The 22,664-nt window shown below is 44.1% G+C and overlaps 1 protein-coding gene across 4 annotated transcripts in view; it reads right to left on the reverse strand.

The window, feature by feature from the left end:
• SSBP3 (single stranded DNA binding protein 3) overlaps positions 1 to 22,664 on the reverse strand; it is a 156,109-nt gene that overhangs the window by 11,858 nt on the left and 121,587 nt on the right. Inside the window, exons 6-11 of one of the 4 annotated variants that reach the window (XM_006133470.5) lie at positions 9,727 to 9,807; positions 9,013 to 9,072; positions 5,672 to 5,738; positions 5,496 to 5,572; positions 214 to 302; positions 16 to 64 (exon numbers count right to left, since the gene is read on the reverse strand). In XM_006133470.5, the coding sequence (XP_006133532.1) occupies positions 16 to 64; positions 214 to 302; positions 5,496 to 5,572; positions 5,672 to 5,738; positions 9,013 to 9,072; positions 9,727 to 9,807 (423 nt within the window). The remainder of the gene's footprint in view (positions 1 to 15; positions 65 to 213; positions 303 to 5,495; positions 5,573 to 5,671; positions 5,739 to 9,012; positions 9,073 to 9,726; positions 9,808 to 22,664) is intronic. The other 3 variants (XM_006133471.5, XM_006133473.5, XM_006133475.5) reach the window with 3 other exon arrangements.

Raw genomic sequence — 22,664 nt, forward strand, 5'->3', positions numbered from 1 at the left:
AAACCAGATACTTACTGAATTAGCACTGCTGGGATTAGGCCATGGTCTACCTGCTCCTGGGCCCCTGGAGTTTAAAAGAAAAAGAAAAGTTTTTTATATATGGTACACGGAGATACAGCACAACAACAATGAAAAACCGGGATCTCAAAGTCATTTCAAAGCAAGGGTAAAAGCCACCAAACACCAGAGTTAGAGTCATGGGTTTTGCCTTACATGTTAATTCCAGGCATGCCGGGGCCTAAAGAGTTGGGTGGAGGTCTCATTCCGCCGCCATAGCTCTGCAATGATAACCAAGGATCAGTCTACCATAACGAGAAGGGAAACCGGAGAAGAAAAGAGAAGGGAAAAAAACAAACAAACAAAAACAAGAGGGTTAGTCTGTGAAAATGAACTTTAATAAAAAAAATTAGATGATGATGAACATACAAGCAATTAAAAACTTTTAAACAAGACTTTGGTATCTTTCCATTGACTCTCTGCAAGACATCGTGGGCTGTTAAAGAATACCAACACCAGATATATTTTGCATTATGGATTCCCCATAGTGATTACTGATCACAGCACAGCACCAGGTTACCCTACACCAACACCTGGCCTCTGGGAGTGGCCCACAGACACTTCAGAAGAAAGGGAATGCCCTGCCAAATCTGCGATACAATTATTATAGAAGGTGGAAAATCCCCCTCTAATTCCAGGATGCAAATCAGTTTCTGGCTGGTTTTTCTCTCCCCCACCCCTTTTGTTTGGGGGTGGAAGAACACAGAGAAAAACAAATTAGCTGCTTGAAAGATTATTGCTACAGTGTAATGAGCAAGCAATGGGATGCACAGAGGAGATGCCAACAGCATGAACATTTGCAGCCGCTTTCTAAAATGGAAAAGCAACCTGTCCTCCTAGGGTTATAGCTCACGTAAAACAAGATTGGTCTTCAAATCACTACAGAACAGGGCGTGCTTCCGCTGTGTGCACGCGGACAAACAGATGTACAGAGAGATTTGTGGCCCAGGGAGTTGCGAGGGAAGGGGCTTCTATTTTACTACAGAACTCTTCCAATTGACCAAGTCAGAGTAAATCTGATGTGGCATCAGCAAGTAAAACCCAAACATGTGCAAGGGGCTAGGGGTGGAAGGTGACATGCAAGACAGAAGTGCTGTCAACAAATCCAATGTCTCTCAACTCCGGCACCTGTTTCCCTTTCTTTTATCACCCACTGGCTTTGCCTACGGCAGGAGTCACCCATCAGTGTACCTGATCTTGTAGCATATCTACTAGAATGCCAAGCCAGAGGGTGCGGTGGGTCCAAGAAAAGGAAGCCCCATGCTGAATTTCTCTGCCTCTCTCCAAGACAGTTGCCCATCATATCTTTTTCCACATATCTGGGCAGGCTGTTTACAGGATACATCAGCCTGGCTAAAGTCTTCTTGTCTGCTCATCGAGGTAAAAGAGCATTCGTTTCTTCTGTGCCTCAGCCAATTTATTTCCACAAGTTTTGCAAGGCTGGTTGAGGAACAGCCACTGTAGGAAGCCACTGCTCCCACACATCGAGCTAAGTAACCCAACCCAGCCAACTGCCAACTGCCATACTGACAGGGAAAAACCGGGCAGGGGCTTGATGAAAGGCCTGACCAAACACTTTCTCCCTGGAGCTTTGGGCTCCTTGCGTTTGCAAGTATTGCAGTGCAAGTGACTCAGACCAACCACTTGAATGGAAAACCCCCTTTTTTTTTTAAAAAAAAAAATTTATTTACTTTTTTTTTTTTTTTTTTTTTTTTTTTAAAGGAGAGGAACAAATCTCAGGTGGCTCTCAGGAAGTGAAAGGCTCCCCAGGGACATATACTGACTCCCATTTCCCCTCAGCAAACTTGTTTTTTACTCGCTCAACAGGTTCCCCCATCTCCTTGAAAGCACCTAGGAACCTTCCCCCCTCTCCCTCCTCCTCCCCACTTGAACTCGACCACTAAGTATTCCTGAGGCCCTGAGATTGGAAGAACTATCCTTCTGGGACTGGAATGGGACAAACTTGTATTTGTCCTTGGACACAGAACTCCTAGGAGACACTTACTCTGTGTGTCCCTTTTGGCAGCGTGGGGAGTACACTCGTGGCTAGTCCCCTCACATGGGTATAACAGACCATGAGATGCTGCTTAGGCAAGTAAAGCAAGAGACATTCCTGAACCCTTTGGGTAGGTCAGTGATGCGCAACCCGTGGGCCGTGAACTCCCTGGGGGTCGCAGATATCTTCCGAGGGGTCTCCATCGCAGTGAGCATAAGCCCCGGCCGCCCGGATCTAAGTGCCGCGCCAGGCCGCCTGGATCTAAGCGCCACACTGCTCAAGTTATCTTTGGAGTCGCGACACAAGTACAATAAAATATGGCGCCGTGGTTGAAAAAAAGATTGCGCACCACTGGGGGAGGTAATCTTCAGGGCGCTTTCCTTGCTCACGCCATGTCTTCCTAGCTAGGCTGCTCTTCCCTGATGCAGGGAAAGACCCCACAGGCTCTGGCAACTCCCAGCTGCAGCCTTTACCTGTCAGTGAAAGATTCCAGCAGGAGGACACAAAGGGAAAAGGCTCTGGCAGCCTGCCACTGTCGCTCCTTGACATGTGTTGTTATGCGTGGCCAGCTCTTCACTGGTCTCTACACATAAAATTCATGCCCTCACAAGAGCTATACAGCCTAGATGTAGTCAGCTGCTAAGAGGCTCTCTTCTCATTGCAAAGCGGGAGGGAAATGTCTCCAGCAAATCCCTTGTTCCTTCCCAGGACAGGAGCTATACCTTATTACACCGCAATATGGTGTTCCGCCCACATTTTTAATTTTCTCCAGTACACTTCCATTCATTTTTGGTTGGCTTATTTGGGAAATTCGTCTTATCAGAAGACTGATTTGAAGTGCATTTGTTTTGGTTGTTGCTCCCCTGCAATCATATCTGTATTTGTAACTCAAAGTGCAACAGTGAGGTCAATAGAATGGTGTTGTACGAGTACAACCATTTCATTACGGTCCCAATTCAACAAAGCACTTAAACATCTACGTAACTTTAAGCATGTTCTGAAGTTCCACTGAATTCTTTGGATTTAAGTCCATGCTGACATGCTTTTACTAAAGTAGGGTCCTTTATCTTACATATGTACTTTAGGGGGGGATGAAAAGGGTTACCCAAAGAAATCACTAGCAAGTCTCAATTGACAAGTTTCTGTTCCTATGCTAAGCTGCTATACAAAAACCCACGTTAAAACTTTGTATTTCTAATTGGAGCTGAAAGACGACGACCTAACTAACCAAAGTGTTAGAAAAGGGAAAAAACTACTGTTGTGTGGAGAAGCTGGGTGTCAAGCTTCAGCAAAATGTGAATTAAAACAGAGAAGTAACAAACCCTTGGAAGACTGTATTCAGCAGAAGCACTGACACATTAACCTCAGCATCACCCACATAAGCCTTTATACTGTGCACAGAATTAAAGCTATAATCTTTAAAAAAAGAGAGAGAAGGGAAGTCAAGATCTTAAAATGTGATGCTACATTGTAAAAGACAACTTTTTAGTTCATATCAGGTGGCTAATAAATGACTGCAGATAACTGTTGGCTGGATAAAAATGTATTCCATAAGAAAGTTTGTGAAGTAATATTTTAGAAGGTCTTGGAAAAACACATGCTTTGGGAAGGTAGTGAGAGCACAGCATGTGTGCAATGATTTATTATATACAACAAAAATGGGGAGTCTCCTGCAATATTTTTGACTATTTCTTGTATGCACTCGAGCTTCTGAGCACTTGCTTTTTTAGCATTTTAGGAAGACTCAAAGCCAGTTGGTGACATTAATTCTTAAAGCTTTCCGTGGATACAAACAAGGAGCGCTCTAACATACCCTACATTAGAGCAAGAAATAAAGCCCTACAATTCCATAAGTTTTAATAGCTTGTGTGACCAAGAAAAATCTACAAGGTGCTTGATTAAATTTCAAGTTCCACAGCAATTACCTTTGTTTGTCCAAACTGGACAGAGCATCCAGGACTTTCATGGCACTCTTTGCTTGGCTGGTGCAAGTGCAACAGATGCAGGCTTTTGTAATTAGACATGTGGGACTATTATGAGCTTTATCCCAGTTCCTGATCATGCCAGACCATTAAAACATAGAACAAAGCTACTGAAATCCAAGTTTGCCTGCAAAGAATGCTTGGGATTTTTTTCTGAGGGGTGGAGAATCTAGTAGAGTTTCACACCTGTGCCCAAGGGGATGGATATTCATTTTTATTCAATCAACTTCTCTCCCTTCTTGTCAGTATTCAGTTCCACTTCACACAAGACTAATTTAGTTTGAACTGCCTCCTCTACACACTCTGAAAAACTGTGCAACATGTTCATTTATTGCACAAACAGCACGGAAGACTCAATACAGGAAACAGGTCAGGGAGGGTAAACTTACATCCAAGATAGACTTTTTAAACACCATACCACCCTATCACAACCAACAAAGAAGAGTGAGTCAACATAGTAGCATGCAAATTCACTTGTTAAAATGAATCAATACAAAGAATATATTAACTCAGATCTACTACGTTTAAAACTTACTCATAATTGGACTGGTTCTCCCATCTCTGGTATGTAACTGAAGAGATGATTTTGTTGGTTGTCTAGCTAACATTTATGCTAGTGAAAATTCAGGGGGAGAATGCTAGTTTGCTAACTTAAAAAAACCCCTGAGCATTCTTGAGTAATGCCAATGCTTAGTTCCTACTACAAAGGAGTCTAGCAAGCTAAGTTTGCTGAAATGCCTCAGGAACGACAAGAACTTCCGAAATATACTGGCAGGGGCGAAAGGGGGGGGGAGGAGAGGAGGAAGGGCATTACAGGAATAAAAGGTGTTGGAACGTTTCTGAAGCTCACAAGCAGGCAGGTGAGAGATCACTCATCATGTCCCAATTTTGGGACAAAAATCCCTAAAATGCTCATCAGCCAATTCTTCAACTTGAAAATCCCCAAATTGAAGTTTTACTTTCCAAATGGGGGAAGGGAAGAGGCAGAAAACCAAGAGTGGCTTAAATGCCAGAGAACTGAAATGGTCTACAGAGCAGGGTAGGGAAGAAGAGAATGCAGTAGATGGAAGCTTCATGTCCTTGTTATTTATAAATAACTTACTTTTTTTTACGGGGGCACTCCCTTTAAAGTGTTATCAAGGCAAGTTGGATAATGCATTCCCCATCTCTACATGGTCACAGCTAAACAGCACTGCCTCCGACTAAAGAGCTAGAGGGGCTTCTGCAATATCCCTAAAGAGGATGTTGAGCCCTGAAGATACAACTGTTGGAAGGCGGGCTTTCCAGCTGCAATACTCTAATGTAAAATGCATTAGTGCTAATGGGAAATAGGTGGGAAGAACTCCTAGCTCCTTAAACCCCTGGAGATTGTTTGGATGATGTTTTGCTCATAAACTTTATGAAGTCATAAAATGTTATTTGGCACAGGACAGGAGAGAAAATGTGCTGCTTAAGTTTACCTGTGGACCTGGACCCATGGGGCCCATCCCTCGGGGAGGATTCATCCTTTGCATTGGTCCTCCCATGTTAGGGTGCCCTGTTGGAAGTAGAATCAATGAAGTCATTATAGCAGAGTAATAGTGTTTGGCCCAAAGCCAAGTGCAAGACACCTTCAGGCATCCTCGAGCATTTTTACCTTGCTGTCGCGTAGGGTCCATTGAATTTGGCAGCAGTGGCTGCGTACCAGGAACAGCCCCTGGAGGCTAGAAAATTTGGGGGAAAAATGTGGGAAGGAGGGAAGAAAAATAGTTTAAGTTCAAGGCTTTAACCACTTTAATTCAGTTAACTTTGTGTATTTTCTTGACAACAAAGGGACTTGTCATAACTTTCTATGCTTACACAGCATACATCTCCTATGACATGTTTCTGCAAGTCCCTGTCATTTGCCTAACTTTGCTTTTATAACCTTTCCACTTAGTTCCACAGACTTAAAAAACCAAAACAAAACAGTTTCCTTTTAATTCTTCACACTACTATACTAATGGTCAAATTCCAAGCTTCTATTTGTAAACAGACAAAGGAGACCCACATCACATGGCTTTCAGGGTGAGAGATGGTCTGATCAAAGCACTTTAATGAAATGATACTGATGCCAATGCAATTTTGAGGCATACACTTGGTAAATATGCTATGTAAATATTAAAGTTATTTATTTGTCAGTGAAGATACATCTCATCTGCAAAGATAATTTTAAAAATTCTTACTGAATAGATTATGAAGATGGCCTCAGGAGCATTAAAAAAAATGTATATTTACTCATTTCCTAGTATCCCGAATGCTGTCAGACTCCACTTGGACAACAAATCTATTTAACGTTCAAAAGAGGACTTCCACGTACAGTGCAGTGCAAGATAAAGGGGGAAAAAAGAACAGATACCATATGCCTTAGGAAAGGAAGCTGTAAACAATTTTGAAACACTGTTGCCTTTCTTTTATTTGAATATGAGCATGAAACAGATCATGCTGTATACATTTCGACTATCCAATAAAGGAAATATGACAGTTTAGGCAGGCAAGGCCATAGATCAATGCTATGAGTGGAGGAAAGATTTTATTTCCCAACCTTCACCGATTTACAGCGTAGGGGACAGAAGTAGAAAAAAAACCATATATGGTTTGCATTGCCATTAATGTGCTTCTTAATGATGTCAGTCTCATTTCTTGTTTATTTGGCCCTGTTGTAATATTTCTGCATCTCTGGACTACCCAAGAACCTAGCAAAGCCGTGTGAGTGTCCTTTTCAATGTAGCATTTAAAAAAAAAAAAAAAAAAAAGTCTGATTAGTTTTATCCTCCTAAATAACTAATATCCCCCTCAATACCTAGTTACAAACACTTCTGTGTCTTGAGACTAAATGAAACCCAATTCCACCTTGACGCTATGGGGGGAGGGGGGAAGAGAAAGGTGTTTTGTAGCATATAGTTTGCAGAAGACAAATATTCACAGCACTGAGTCTACACAGCATGAGGCAGCTGCTGGACTTTTTTTCAGCAACAGGAGCTTGGACTTGCAAGCCTGATTTGCAGGGTCATTTTAAAACTGCACTTTGCTAAAAAGAGTTGACTTTCTGCATTTCACCAGGCTTGACTAGTGCACATGTACTTCTGCTCCTAACCAATTTCGCCTTCCTGTTCTCCTGCATTAGCTGGGAGCTAGAACCTCTAGCTAAAGAAAATCTGAATCTGGCTGTCCTCTCTTACGTAGGCACATGTAAGGGAATTGTGGCATAGCCACATCACCAATTGTCTGAACAGGGTGTCAAAGCAGCTGAACTCATCCTCATCTTTAGGTGAAACAGATCCACTCAGCCACTTGTCTCTGGTTTCCTGGCACAAAAGCTTCAGGGAAGAGGACTGGAGTCAAGAGGCTGAGTATGAGATCAAGGTCTTCCTTCCTAGGGCAGGCAAGGGGCCTCCGTTGTAAAGCATTCCAAAAGAAGTTACGCAGAGCTGCTTAAGGAAGCAACCATTTTCCACGTGCAGGTTTCTTATTCTAAGGTGGTGAGATTTCACCAGCACCAAGGACGAACGGAATTCAGGGAAGGCGGAGGTATTGTATAAAGCTGGGTGGATTAAACCTTCCTTAAAGCCTTCCCACTTACTCCCCCTGTAACCCCAACAGAAACACATTCCATCCACTCTCAATCTTTATTAAAGGAGAGAATGGAACAGGGCTATTTTTAAATATTCCCCACATCGCAGGGAAAAGCTGGAGTAAGAGTTTATACTGGTGTCAACGCATTATAAGAAATGTCATCTGATTTGGTACTTGGTAAGATGGCCAATGTTTCTCTCTGCCACCCCAACACTCTCTCTGGTGACTGACTCAAACTGATAAGCTCCTTGGTTGTAAGACTGATTTTTCTTTCATAACTTTTTCTTACAACAGGAAAGCTAAACAGAGATAGAAACATTTAGGCATCCATTTATGTGCTGTAACAGAAAGAATGCATATGCACTATCTCTGAGTGAGTGCCGTTGACCGAAAGTGACGAGCGCCACTTACCACCGAAAAAAACATAAAAATATTAAAAATTAAATGGACTTTTCTAAATCATAGTCATAAAACACTGACTTGTTTAGCACACGGTGTAAGCTCTCACAAGAGCATTATAAAGTTTATTTTAAAATGTCTTCTTTTGTTAACAGAAATGACATGTTATTGGAATAGAAACTAAGCAGGGAACAGTTCTGAAATACTTTGTGCTACACCTTTTGCTAAAAAGAACACGAAGGAAAATGGTTAAATTCTTAGCAAACACTTGAACAGAATCATTTACAACTAAACAACAGTCTTAAAAATACTGCCCATAAGCAAGCCATGTTCATAACTATACTAATAACCTCTCCCCCTTTTTTTTAAGCTGGAACATGAAAAACTAAAATGTAACCTTGCAGCTGATCTAAGCATTCCAATGGACGATTTCTCTAACAGAAGGATCATTTTATATATATTATTTAGATTTTTGAAGATTCAATGGAAAATTAACATTTTAAGCTAGCCTTAATGTAAGCCATCATCAGCGGCACAACACAACTTAGTTTATTATCGGCTCAAATTATGGCAGACAGTCAAAGGAAACAAACAAAAACAAAAAAAAGCGTGATCACAAATGAGAACTCAGAACAGAGTACTACGTGAAAGCTTTCCTGTCAGCAAGGAACTGTTTAGCAGTGGAGAAAACACAGTTCCTAAGCCAGGTTCTGATTTTACTACATTTCTATGATTGAGTTTCTACTGGCAAATGGTTTCTTGAGCTTCAATGCATTACAAAACCTCATGGAAAGAGGAGAAAATGTTTTGAACAAATTTGTTCATCAGTGAGCTAATGTTATTTGAATGACAGATACTACAAAGACGACTAAACATGTAAGAAACCTTTAGCTCTGTGGAAGTCTGGTTTTCCCCTACTGCCAAATGAGTTTCAGTTTAAAATCCCCAACGTAACTCAGGTAACAGATGAAGGAAATACAATACCTGGTTTCCCATTCTGATGGGGGGCCGGGGACCTCCTGCATATCGCGGTGACATAAAAGGCTGTAATTATATGAAATTAGTTCAGTGGCAGGATGCACTCACAGCATGGAGATAAGAGAATGACTACGTTCCATACAGACTCTGGTTACAATCTACATATTTTTCTGGAGAAATGTCTTTTTAAAACGAAGCTGGTAAAAACCGATCTGCACACTCCATTTTTGTATTTTTCACAGATTTCTGTTGGAGTGATTGTTTACACATACAGCGTATGGGAGACCTTAGCCACTAGACACATTCCAAGTGAAAAAGAAAACTGGTAAATGAAGCAAAATAACCCAATGCCAAGCATCAAAAGCCAAGCATTTAAACCACGTATTCATATCAGTGCTATGAATGCAATTAAAAAAAACTCCACAAATTAATCGAGTTCTCACACTAGCATAGCTATATAGATTTGAAACTTACGAATAGACTTTCTAATCCACTGTCAACTGGAACGTACAAAATCAAAAGGAAACAAACATTTCATATTGGCGCTGGCATGATGCTGGAAGAATAAATTTGAGGACCATAACCCCAGCTGGCATAAATCAGCAAAGTTCTATTAGAATCAAAAGCACGATGCCGAGTCATACCAGCTGACAAGCTTAAAGAGCAAAACAGAACCACAAGCCCCGTTATCAGTGCCCTACATATTTCTAGTGTCTTTACCTGACTGTGGGGTCCCATCATGCTGTTAGGATTGTGAGGTGGAGGCTGTGCGTGTGGCGAGGGCTGAGAACCAGGTGGTCCCTGTGAGGTCAGACAGTAGAAGGAGGTTATAGATTAGCACATGAAAGCGCAGAAAGAGCTAAAAAGGGTTTACTGGAGGATCTGTTTGTAGGGAAGTCAGTCTCATCTTAGCGGAGTTTCTAGTCATTTGTAACTAAAGAACAGTGAATATAATTATATATGAGAAAAAAAACAGAACATCTGTCAAAGCACACCAGCAACATTACAGTAAATGGTTTAGAATTTCAACCAGGCTGCAATGACAAGTACATTTGGATACATTTTGCAAGAGTGCCTGTGGAGAGAGACAAAAGTCTTCTCCGCTGCCCTCCCACACCTTCCTGAAATTAGGAAACACCTTAAAGGGCTTCCTTTTGATTTGTGGGTCAACGGTTAATACAAGGTATTAAAAATAGCATAGACCCAAAGATCTTGCTTAGCTGCACATCCCATGTTCGTGCCAGATAGGTCTGAAGTGAAAAGCCTAGTTAGGCTCCAATAAACGGATGGCACAATTCTAATCCATTTCTACATGCAGGGTTGTGTTGCTACCCTTTAAGATGCAATATCTGTCCCCAAGACGAATTACCTAATGGTGCAAGTAAATTTTCTTTTGAGTAAAGCGATACTAAATGCGTCTGGGGGAGAAAAGAAAGATTAGTTCATGTAGCTTTTAACACCGCAAGACAGCAGTTTCTGACATTTTGGGTCTGAACACCAATTTTTTTCCCCCCTTTAAAGCACGAAATGAAAGTTTGTTTGGAAAAATGTGAGCTCTGAGCAAGAACACGCTGATGCATGTTAATGTAAAAAAATATTCATGTCCAAGAACTTGTAATTGGCATAGAAAGCAAATAAGCCTTGTAAGTATGTTATGTGAAGCAGCCACACACTTCAGGAAAAGCACAGCAGCAGATGTTCTATACCTGCCACGTTACTAATTTCAACAAGTGTTCGCCTTCTAGCTGCTGCCAGCAATGGCATGGTTTGTTACCATGAGCAATTTTCTTAATTAACAGACATTAATTAGCCATTTAGCAATTTTGCAAGCATTTGTTTAGCAGCTTTCCTAAACATGAATACCACTGTGATAATGGTACTGATTAGAGGGGTCCCCTAATTAACAGTACAGGGAAGGAAAATTGAAATCACATAAATTAAAAAGGGAGGGGAAGTTAATGAAGGCAGGACATTTGCACCTGCAAATCTTTTGTACTACAGAAACTTGAGTGCAATGTAAATAAAGGAGGAATTTTTTAAGTGTTACGCAGAAAGACACAGCCACAAAGATGAAAACAGAAACAGCCCTCTGTCAATCTTCATGTTTAGTGTATATGCTCATCTAAATGAATCTGTTGCATTAACAGGATTATATAACTAGTACCACATTGCCATTTATAAAACTTCAGTACCTTAAGATAAGAATAGTATTTCCTTCTAGATCCACTGTCTTGGGCATAAGTCGCAACTCTTGAGTTGCAATGCTCCTCCCCCTCCCAACGCCCCCACTGCAATCTGAACAAGGGGTGTAAAGTCCCGATTAATCAGTTTTCCAGTTAAACATTAGGTTTTACCAGTTAACTGATTAAATGGGATCCCAACAGGGGACTGCTTCAGCTTGGCTCCCACTCCCAGCCCACGGGGCAGCTGATTAACTGGTTACCTGTTCACATCGCTAATACGAATTCTAAATCATTTTGTTGAGCTTGGGCCCTGTTAACATTCCCTCCTTGACCAGAAAGAAGAGAAAATCCCCTTATAAACCAAATAGCTACTGAATACCAAGTAGACACTGACTAGAGCAGTGGCTCTCACTTGGAGAAGTCAGTCACATAAAAAAACCCCTCCAAAACCTAGTTTTGCCTTTCTTCTGTGATGGACCCACTATGCTAGACCCAAGTCAATGGAAACTGCCAGCACTGTCACCAACCACTATCACTACCAGCATCATTGGGAAAGTAAATTTGGCCCCGGATCCTGCAACTTACAACGTTCAGGTGGACTGTGGAGCCTGAGAAGAGCGCAACTGAAGTCTACGAAGTCCACCCACAAACTGTGAATTGCAGGACTGGAGTTTAGCGAGCAAGTACAAAAATCACAGTCATGGCAAATCAAAGAAAGTGGGACCCACAGAGAAACCCCCACTGTTTAAAACTGCTTCAAGATTACAGACACCCTGTATGATGTACATTCAAGTAGCTTTGAGCTCAAAAACAGCCTTTTCCTACAAGTAGTATTTTCTCTATTTATAGACTAGAAGACTTACCTGGCATTGCTTGGGTCCTTCAGGGCAAGGGGGTGAAGGAGTCAGGGTTCAGAGTGGAGGAGGGGCTCAGGGTTGGGGTGGGGTATAGGAGTCTGGAAAGGGGTTGGGAGGATGGGCTCAGGGGTGGACGGTGGCTGTTGACTTGCCCCTGGGGCCAGCCAAGGAGCGCGGGGGCCAAGCAGCCTTCCCACCGACTTCTCCCCAGGGCAAGTTCAGGGTGGTGGCTGACAGCTGCTCCCTGGAGCAGGCTGAGGTGGCAGGAGCTGTATTGCCAGCCAGTAGAGTTACCAAATGGCTTTCAAAAAAATACCAGACACATGATCTCAGAACAGGAGCGGGAGGGACCAGCTGGGAGGGGGTCAGGGGGAGCAGGGCTGATTTTTTTTGGGGGGGGGGGGGGAGAGAATGGGTCGGTGGGAAGCAAGGCTGGATGGGAGGGGGTTGGGGGGAGTGGAGCTGGCTGGGGGGGGAGGAAGAACCAGCCCATGGGAAGCAGGGCTGACCGGGAGGGGTTTGGGAGGAGCGGGGCTGGCCAGGGGAGATCGGAGGGGGGCAGGGACCAGCCGGCAGGGAGTGGGGCTGGCCGAGGGAAGGAACCACCTGGCGGGAAGCAGGGCTAGCTAGGAGGGAACCAGGTCGGCAGGGAGCGGGGCTGACCTGGGTGCACGCAGATCCTGGGGCACTGCTTGTCCCGCACATGGGCGAATCTGGCCCCGGAGATTCCATCCCGCCCCGGCCCCTCTTCTGCGTACTGCCTGGCTGGCACACACACTCACACGATATGCAACTACGTACTGATTCTCATAATAATAAAAACTTAATTAGAAAATACTGAGCATTTATATGTCCGGTATTGTCTCAATTTGTTTCCCGGACAGAAAGCTCAAATACCGGACTGTCCAGTTCAAAACTGGACACCTGGCAACTCTACCAGCCAGCAGCTGCTTCACTGGGGTGCTTGCTGCCCCCCTGTGGTCATTCATGAGTATAACTGTCTCTGTAGTCACACTCCTCCCTTTTCCTTTGATAAAAATCAATCACATTCCATGCACATCCCATTGCCCTGGCACAGCCACACCCTGACCTTGCTTTAAGTTATAAGAGGAAGCTGCCTACCAAGTTTGGCAGATCTAGTTCTTACCGTTTAGGAGGAGTTCTTGCACAAAGACTCACAGACGGACAGACAGATGCACACTTCTAAAATACAGAGTAAGATTCCACACCACTCCCTTTTCACCCTGGAACAACTGCAGAACAGAGAGAAGGGCCTGTTGCCCAAATGCTGTATCCAAAGACCAACTCAATTACATAATGCTCTGGGAAAGAAGGAATTGACCACAAATTAGGAGCCTTGTAGGTTCTTTCCTAAGAGAACTAATACATGGAGATATACCATCTCAGAGAACTGGAAGGGACCTTAGAGGTCATTGAGTCCAGCCCCCTGCCCTCACAGCAGGACCAAGTACCATCCCTGATGTTTCTCCATCCAATACTTCGCATCGCTGGCAGAACCAACCCCCATCTCTACGACATTTCCTGGAGTGCTGATCAGCTACTTGGAACGTGTGCAGCAAGGCAAGAAAATGGTGCTGCTTTCGTGAGGAAAACCCAACACTCTGAGCAAGGCATGACACCTTCCTCAGCAGATGAGACTGGTTCAGATAGAAATGACTGCCCAGACCCCTTCCTGAAGGGGAGCGACAAAGGCTCATGACTGGAAGGGAAAAGGATCTGATTGCTTTAGGTACAGCTCAGTGTTCTGCTTCAGGCACAGTCTAGGGCTATCATGAAGCCAGCCACAGAATTCTAATTGCAGTAAAAAGGGAACCCTGCTCGCTTACCCCTCCCGCAAAGCTGAAAGGCAGACAAAGCTAGAGCATCAGGAAACAGAACAAGCGAGGGACATTTGAAAGGAGCAATATCCAGGGCCAGATGCACCACTTATAAAAATCCTGGTTCTCTGGGTTATGGGCAACTGGTAGCTACAGTTCCACAAAGAGAGAAATATCAGGACGTATCCAATGTCTTCAAGAGGGGATGGAGTGTGGCACAGAGATGAGACCAACCTCGGCAAGCTCCTTCTCAAAGCTTGCACACAAAGCCTTTCTTAGGGGACCCTAAGGTAACTCCAGGGAAAAAGGAGAGGTGCTGTGTGTTGGCAGTGACTCATTGACGCCAGAATCTGCATGTGACTCAGCAAGTCCCAGGCAGCAGCAGGAGTTGAGATCAGGCAGCACCAGGGAACCACGATGTACCCGAGCTTGCTCTATCCGGAAGAACACGCTGTTTGACGCTGGACTCCTTGAGTCTCTCTCTCTTTTACTGGAACATGCCTGCAGGCTTTGCGGCTGTATTCAAGCTTTGCAGGGGGAGCAGATCAGCAGCATTCTGCTGATGTCCCCAAGGGAGTTCCAACCCTTCTGCCTGCAAAACAGCGGGGCTGGCTTGCAGCAAAGGCTGGATGCTGTTACTGAAAGGGGGAGGGAAGGGGGGAGACAGGCAAGCTCCAAGTGTGAAAACTGCCTTGCTGAACCCTCTAAACTAAAGCATCCAGCACAGGAGGAGGCAGCTGCACCCCTGGGTGCAGACACAGCTGCCAATGGGGTGGTAAGTGCTTGGGGAAATCTTTGGTGACCACAAGCACAGCACTCTAAAATCTGAATTAAGAGCCCTGCTCTGAACATGCTGGGGGAGGGGGGGAGACTGAGACGTCACTGGGTCTTCCAAGTACTTCCAGGAAGGTTCTCTCCATTCCAAGAAACCAAGCTGGGGCGAGGCAAATTTCTGGGGGAAAGCCCAACGGGAACCTCATTTCCCGGGGGGAGGGAAAAAAAGCATCTCTTGAGAAAGATTCTGCCACAGACAAAAGGGGAAACATCTGTTGCACTCCAGGCAAGGAGGCTGCAGGCCATCCACCCAACTCTCCAGCAGGGGGCACTATCCAGCTAAGTGAAAGTAGCACCGTCACCATTCCACTGGATTGGCCAGAATACCCCAAAATTGTGGGCTCCCTTGCAGAGCAAGGGACTTGTCCTAAGAGCAATACAGCTTCAGTAACAGCATTGCTAAAAAACCCTCTCCTGCCAGCTGAGGCACTCACGGTTTTACCTGAGTAGATACTATTGCTCAGTGGTATTAGTGTATGTAAACATAATGAAGGGACATGGTTTTGCTGCCTATTTAGGATGTTGTAAAGGTTTTCACGATCTTTGGGGTATGGCAGGTTGTCACATAAGGAAAAGGAGATATTAACTTGGCAACACCTAAAAGGGAACGTAACTAGTAATTCACAAACTCTAGGTAATCTGTTGCTCTGACAGGAGTGAAGTAAGAGGAAGAACGGGTCAAAAGCATGACAACCAACTACAATTTTCCCTACGACTAGGATGTACTGCTTCTTCTGTCTGTGTCTGGACAGAGAGATGAAATCAATGTTTATATTTAAGCTGCTTTTTAAAAATAAGGCTAACAGATGGATTTCTCATTTTGCCGTGCATCTCAGTAACACCTTCTGCCTTTATCTTAAACGGATGCCAGTTTTAGAGCAGAATGGTCTGCTTTTAATTGCACATGGCAGCGGGGGAGAGGGGAGGGTGGCGGAGAAGGAGTAAAAATTCATCATTCCTAAAAGCATCATAAGGAAATTGCTATAAGAAATCCAGTAGTTTCTCCAAAATGTGTGTACAGGTACCTCCTTGTGGAGAAACATCAAGGTGGCTAGCAACTCGTTGTTAAAAACTTTCAAGAAACTTTCTAACCACTTAACAGACATGCCCAAATGGTCAGTCACATCCCTCCAAAAAGGGAAAGGTCTCCAAAAATAATTGAGAATGGTGAACATCCTGCCTGAACGATGATTTCAATAAAATGTGTAATGTGGTTGAAGCTGTTACTGGCAAAAATATTTCAGCATGGAGCAGGACTAGAAGCGGCATATAACAACAGAACCACTAGAGTAGGAAACAGTAACACGCAGCAAGTGTTGCACACATACACCTGTCAAATTGCCCTGACAAAATAAGCTTTACTTTTGTCACAACAGACCCACAATACAGCTACGAATCAACTTCTGCTGAAAAACAGTATGAAAGCAGGTGCAGTTAAGATAATTTAGGGCATTGTTGTAAAGCAAATTGAAATTTTGGTGCTATGATTAAAGCCTTAAGACCAGGAAAACTATTTCACAGGAACAAATGCTTCTGAGTAAGTCATCAGCAAACTGACAGAGAATGAATATCCCACCTAGCCTTCACACTAAAACCGTGTCTTTCATTTTTGCCATTGAGATGTATCAAACATGCACAAGGTGCTTTTCCACTTACAGTGCTGACAACTTTCTTCTAAGCAAGCCTAGTTATCATATGGGTTTTTTACAGTTGTGTTTGAGAACAGTTTCAGGTACCATTTAAGCCTCATGTAGAAGAGGAGATAGACTCTGCAGTACTTGAAAACATTGACTCTTCTGTTCCTAATGGAATAGATGAGTGAAGATTAGAGATGTTAAAAGTAGGGATGTTAGATATCGTATAACTGAATAGTCATAACTGCACAAAATACTGTTAGTTACACGACTATTTGATAGCCTCTGGCCCCACTCCCGGGGAGCCCCTTGCCACTTTATGCTGCTGACTCGGATACAGAGGCAGCACAGCAAGGTGGCAGGGGGAACCGGTCCACAAGGGGAGCCAGTTTAAAGGCCAGCTCCCCGCACAAACCTATCAGAGGCAGCAGTGTGGGGTGGCAGTGGCCCCTATCCATGTGGGGGGGTCCAAGTTCCCTGCAGACAGAGGTTGTCTCTGTGGGATGTGGAGCAGCCTCTGTCCACAGGCAGCTCAGCCCACCATGGACAGAGGCTGCTAGGCAGCGGGGGGGGGGGGGGGGGGGTGGGGGGGGGGGGGGAGAGGGATCATGAAGCTGGTGCTGGGGGGTACCGGCTTTTAAGCTGGCTCACCTCAGCACTTGCTCCTACTCTCCCCTTCCTCCCCCCCCCCCCCGCTGCTTCTGAGGCAGCAGGGGAGAGGGGGAGGAGAGGAGGTGCTGCTGTGAAGCAGCCTCTGTCGGGGGAGGGGGTGGGAGGAGAATGCATGTGATTAACAAGATTAATTGATAAATTTAGGCTTATCGGTTAATCTTCTAGTCAACTACTCATTGACATCCCTAATTTAAAAAAAAAAGACAGCTATTTAGATAACCGTGTAATCGCTGAACATCTCAGCAGTTACACAGTTACATGCTGGGGGCTCTGCAGTATAAATCTTGTATTACAGAGCCTGCAGTGCGGAGCAGCAGCCAGCTCCCCAGGAACCGGTGGGTGCCAGAGGTCAGCTCCCGCCTGCTGTCCTGCTGCCTCTAATACAGCAGCTGCTGCCACCCTGCACTGTGGCCTCTTCCTCACATCCTGCAGTGTGGGGCAGCAACCAGCTCTCCGGGGCAGGGGCCTGTGTGTAATCATTAACGGTAATCAGTGGGGCTGTCAAGCAATTAAAAAAAACAACATCACGATTAATCGCGCTGTTAAACAATAAGATGCCAGCTGACCCTGGATCCACTTTGCGCTGCCCCTCTGAAATGCTACAGTGGCGTTTCAAAGGGGCAGCGCCGCAGAAACGCCTGTGATTAACGTGTGTTAAAAAAATTAATGCATTAAGTCTGCCCTGCGTCAATTGCAAGCGTTAACTGACAGCCCTAGTAATCAGTAAGTTCAGGCTTATTGGTTAGCCGTTTAAACATATTCTATTGCATCCCTAGTGAAGATATATGCAGCTCGCCAACTAGCACTGGCTTCTTCCGTAGTGAAGTGTTACGTGCCAACAATCATTTGGGACAAAGCAGTAGAGGATAAAAGTGACCCTTGCAGGCATGAAGCAAGTGTGTTTAGAGGTGTGTCACCCTTCTCTGCACACCACTCCACACAATATGGACAAGTGTTAGTGATTTAGCCCAAACTGCTGGAGTTAATTAATAGGGGAGAAATCAATCTCAGGTCTTTAGACTGATCAGCAAGCAGATCATTGCAATTCACAACAGCACCTCTCCTCTGAATTCCTCCCCCCCAAAAAAAAAATCTTCTTGGAATGGGATCTGTCCGCACGCTTCCAAACAGACACAAGCCTTCTTTTCTGGTACAACTTGCTTAATCTCCGGAAAGTTCACAGTTTGCCAAAATACAGCTCAGCGTAAAGAGCAGCAGCGGTTAATTGAGTCTGTCTCAAGAAACTCCAAATCTTTAGACTGACAGACACAGTAACGGCCGTGTGCGAACTGCAAACATGTGAGAAATTGTAACACTCCCAGGAAATTCAAGACTTTGTGAAACAATCTTGTTGGCAAGTGGCACACACCGGTAAATCAAGTCCTCATGGCCACATTATTCTTCAGTAGTAATAATGCTCATGACAGCTACTTCTGGGTAATGTAACTGCAGATGTACAGTTTATGCAAACATCTCAGCCAATGCTGCATGCTCTATCAACTTGTTATGCAGCATGGGAGGAGCTGGATGTTTTCAAATGGCAACAACAGCCAGCATCTGAAAATGTTAGCTACTTCCTGTCTGCTACCCTGGGGCCACTAAATCCATTGTGCTCAAATTAAACTGCTGCCTTCCCTTCTACTTTCTTCTGCTTCCCCCACATCCCCAATCCCTTCCAGCTTTTACAGCAGAGCTTAAGATTTGTTTTGTACCTCTTATTAAAAAAGAGGGGGGTGGGAGTGGAGGGGAAGAACAAAACCTCTGCATGTTATCTCTAAATATTTGCAGATGTTCCATAACCAAGAGAAAGGCATTTCAACCAATAGTGCCTGTTGGATCTTTATTTCCTCTTGGAAAGAAAAAAAAAACATTCTTGTGGTTGTAAATCTATCAGCAAATGCATCTGACTGGTCACAATGGCTCTGAAATAGGGAATGCTTTAAGGAGACAATGAATAGGCTCCAATCAGGTGATGTTCAACATAGGGATGTCAGCATGTAGAGGACTAGTCGATTAACTGATAAGCCTGGGCTTCTTGGTTAATCTTGCAGACTAAATGCACATCCCCTCCCCTTGCTGCCTCTAAGGGTGGGGGGAGAGTGGGAGCCGGTGCCCAGACCTGTCTCCCTCCACCTCACTCTGCTGTCTCTGATAGAGAGGCAACACCACAAAGAATGGGGGGACGGGGACAGACTGGAACCAATATGCGCAGGGATCTGGCTTTCAAGCAGGCTCCCCATATGTGCCAGCTCCGCAGACCCACCACCTGCCTTACTGCCTCCTACAGAGGCAGCCAGGGTGTGTGGGTGGGGGACAGGCAGGATCCGGTATTGGTGTGCGTGGTGGAGCCGGCTTAAAAGCTAATCCCCCCAGCACCAGCTTCCCAGTGCCACCTTCCCCAAAACTGCTGCCTCTGTCAGAGCCAGCAGTGCAGTGGGGGAAGCTAACACGGAGCACCCTCTGCTCATGGGGAGCTTGGACACCGCCCCATGGACACGGCTGCTGCCACCCCATGCTGCTGCCTCTATCAGACAGCAGCACAGCATGGCAGGCAGACAGTATGAGTGGGGAGCTGGTTTTTAAACTAGCTCCCCTTGGGGACCACCTTCCGAGTCCCACCCCGAAAGTGGGGCCAGGAGTGCACTGGCTGCCAGCCCTGCCTCTGAGAAACAGTCGAATAATCATGTAAATGCTAAGATTTCATGAGGTTACATGACTATTCAATGACACAATAGCTAACATCCCTAGTTCAACATACATTACCAAACTTATCTAATAGCATGGGGTAACTCCCTCACAAAAATCTTTTTCTTTAATAAATACTTGTGATGGGACAAGACAAATTATCAGGGAATTCACTCCATAGAAAGAGGAAAAAACCCAAGAGGTTCTGAGCAAGTGGTAGGTGATCTTTGTGATCATTTTCAAATTTGTGAAAGCCCTGAGCCCCTTTAAACCCATTTTTCCTTCCAGAAGCCTTTACTCTAGCCAGTTCTTTAGTTCATCCCAGCTTTGAGATGTGCTAGGGTAGATGTTCTTAACATAATTCCCATTCCTTCTTATATACTTTCATGAACAGTTCATTATGTTGACATTTGACACATCCGCATCTGACTGAACACCCAATGAAATGAATGGGGGCAGTCTGCAACTCAGACCTCGTTTCAAGTTCTCTGAAAACTTAAGGAGGAGATCCTACATTATGTATGCTCAATTTACCTTTCGAAGGTTTTCTCCACAACCAAACAACTACTAGAAACCATGTATTTTAAATGAAAGATGAGACTTTAGGAAACAAATCTGCCCCAGTCTCTCCCCCTAGACTTTGGGGAGGGGGGAAGAATGGTTTTAACTCATTGTTTAATAAAAATTGCTTATCTTCTCTTAGGTACTTCTGAGACCAGGGTGGTAAGTCTTTAAGAAGACATTTACAGGTACCTGTAGGTGTTCTAGTCCATTTCTGTCAGCACAGATCAATACCGTGGCCTTAACTAGGTAGGCTACGAAAATATCATTTCTTTTCAAAACAAATCTATACGGAGAGATAATAGAAGTGTTTTGTTGTTGCTGATGAGCTTATTTCCATAGTCTTTCATGAGCTCAACTTCTCAACCTTCTTGTAAAATATTAAACATGGCAAAGTGCACAAGCAATCTGTGTGTGCGCGCGCGCGGGGGGGGGGGGAATTTAGCACAAATGGATCATGTTTTATTGGCTGAATACTTTTTTTAACTTTTAAAAACATTTTCAAGTATCTGTAGGGGTAAGGGTAACAATGAAGAATAGTATAACTCGGCAAAGTATCAACAACTATTTATCTGCAATTTATACTTTGCTAAAGGAACGTAGCCCTTTATTTAAATATTTATCCAGGCACAAATTCCAACCGAGTAAATTACTTGTTGGGGACCCCTTTTTATCATTAGGGAGGTCTGAAACGGTATATTTTATTAAATATACCTAAAACCCTTTTAAAAAGACAGAATTGTAAGATGCCAACCAGGAAAATTAAATCACTAAAATTCTCTTACAGAAACTCTGGAATCCTTCAAAATAAGTGCAGGAGTGTATCAAAGAACCTTCAACCATTCTATCAGAAAACACTGCAGAGATTAAAGCCGCATTTTCCTTAGCAGCAGATATCATTTCCCACTACTTTAGAACTCCACAGTTAATCACGACAACATTAGCAGGAGGTGAGATGCATATTAAAAGCATCAGGCCTGCCTTACTATCCAAAGGATTAATGCTCTAATTCAACTCTCAAACCAGATACGCAATAGTCAGGAATGCAACTGCATTTCACAGTCCAAACGACAGGAAACTTAAAAAAAAAAAAATCTGTCCTGCAGCAGCAGCAGCATGATTCATTGTGTACTCAGGTTCAGGGCACAGGGCTACGGCAGCAGCTGCACAAAATGCACAGTGTTTAGCAAGCCATTCCTCAATTACTAGGAGACTCAAATGGCTGCCTGAAACTATAGGCATCTGAAATGACAACTCTCACCTGCACGTTTGCATTTACTGTCCCACATGGTGCAGAACACTTGGTTCCTCTCCCTGCTTAGGGCAAGTACCATGCAGGAGTAATCCTGTGTTGGAACACTGAACTCCCACTCTTACTAGAGATGAGAAGTTCCAGATTCAAAGTTAGAAAGAGACCAACTTTAAGTCAGAGTCCATCCTCTCGACAATTCACAATTATCCTCTACAAACCCGTGCACATGCTGTGGGCTTTGTGTCATGATTTTAAATGCTTCCAACAAGGAGAGCTTCCTTCACTGCCCTCAGGAGACAACACGACAGGGCTAGAGGCGGGATTCCCAACTGTAAAGCTCACCATGCTCATAAATATTTCAATCATCATAGGTTTGCCACTAGTTTGGCTGGGGTGTCACTTTTTTATCATGCTGTTCTGGAAAAATGAGACTCAGGTAAAGCTTCTACATGGTCCTTAAGTGCCTGACTTATGATGAGACAAAGGATTCTATATTACTTTTGAAAACGTGTCGCTCAATTGGGTAAATAGAGCCAAGTTCAGATGTTAAGAGCAGAAGAATTATTTAAGATGATGCTGGGGTAGATATTTCTCCCCTACTTTCAAACGCTACACTTATACATAATCGTCAGGAATACAGCCATGTGTGTATAATTTGTATGTTACAGCAGAGCGTGAATTCTCTGGGTAGCAAGCTATTGTTAAAGGCATTAAACCTCCTGCTAAGTCACTTTTGAACTTTGGTCCCTACATCACGGTGATACCTTGGATAATTTTACCTGCACTCACTAATGTGACTCAGGAAAGGTATTAAGAAATCCCCACTACAGAAATTACCGATAACTTTTCCATTGAAGAGAGCTTTGCCATCAGTGTGTGGAATTATTTTTAAGGATGAATTTAAAAAGGTTCTGAATTCTGCGGAGTTTGAGATGTAGGTGAGGTGCAAATCTTAGGCCTAGTCTACACCACTACCATTGATCTAAGGTAAGCCAATTCAGCTACATGAATAGCATAGCTCAAATCGACATTCTGTGGTGTTGTCTAGGCAGTAAGGCTGGCAGGAACTGCTTTCTCATAGCCTCCGCCTACTATTCTCACCTCAATGGAGTACTGGAGTCAACAGGAGAGCACTCATAGGT

This window comes from Pelodiscus sinensis, chromosome 9 (assembly GCF_052426305.1).
Source record: "Pelodiscus sinensis isolate ZL-2025 chromosome 9, ASM5242630v1, whole genome shotgun sequence".
In the NCBI taxonomy this organism is placed as follows: Eukaryota; Metazoa; Chordata; order Testudines; family Trionychidae; genus Pelodiscus; species Pelodiscus sinensis.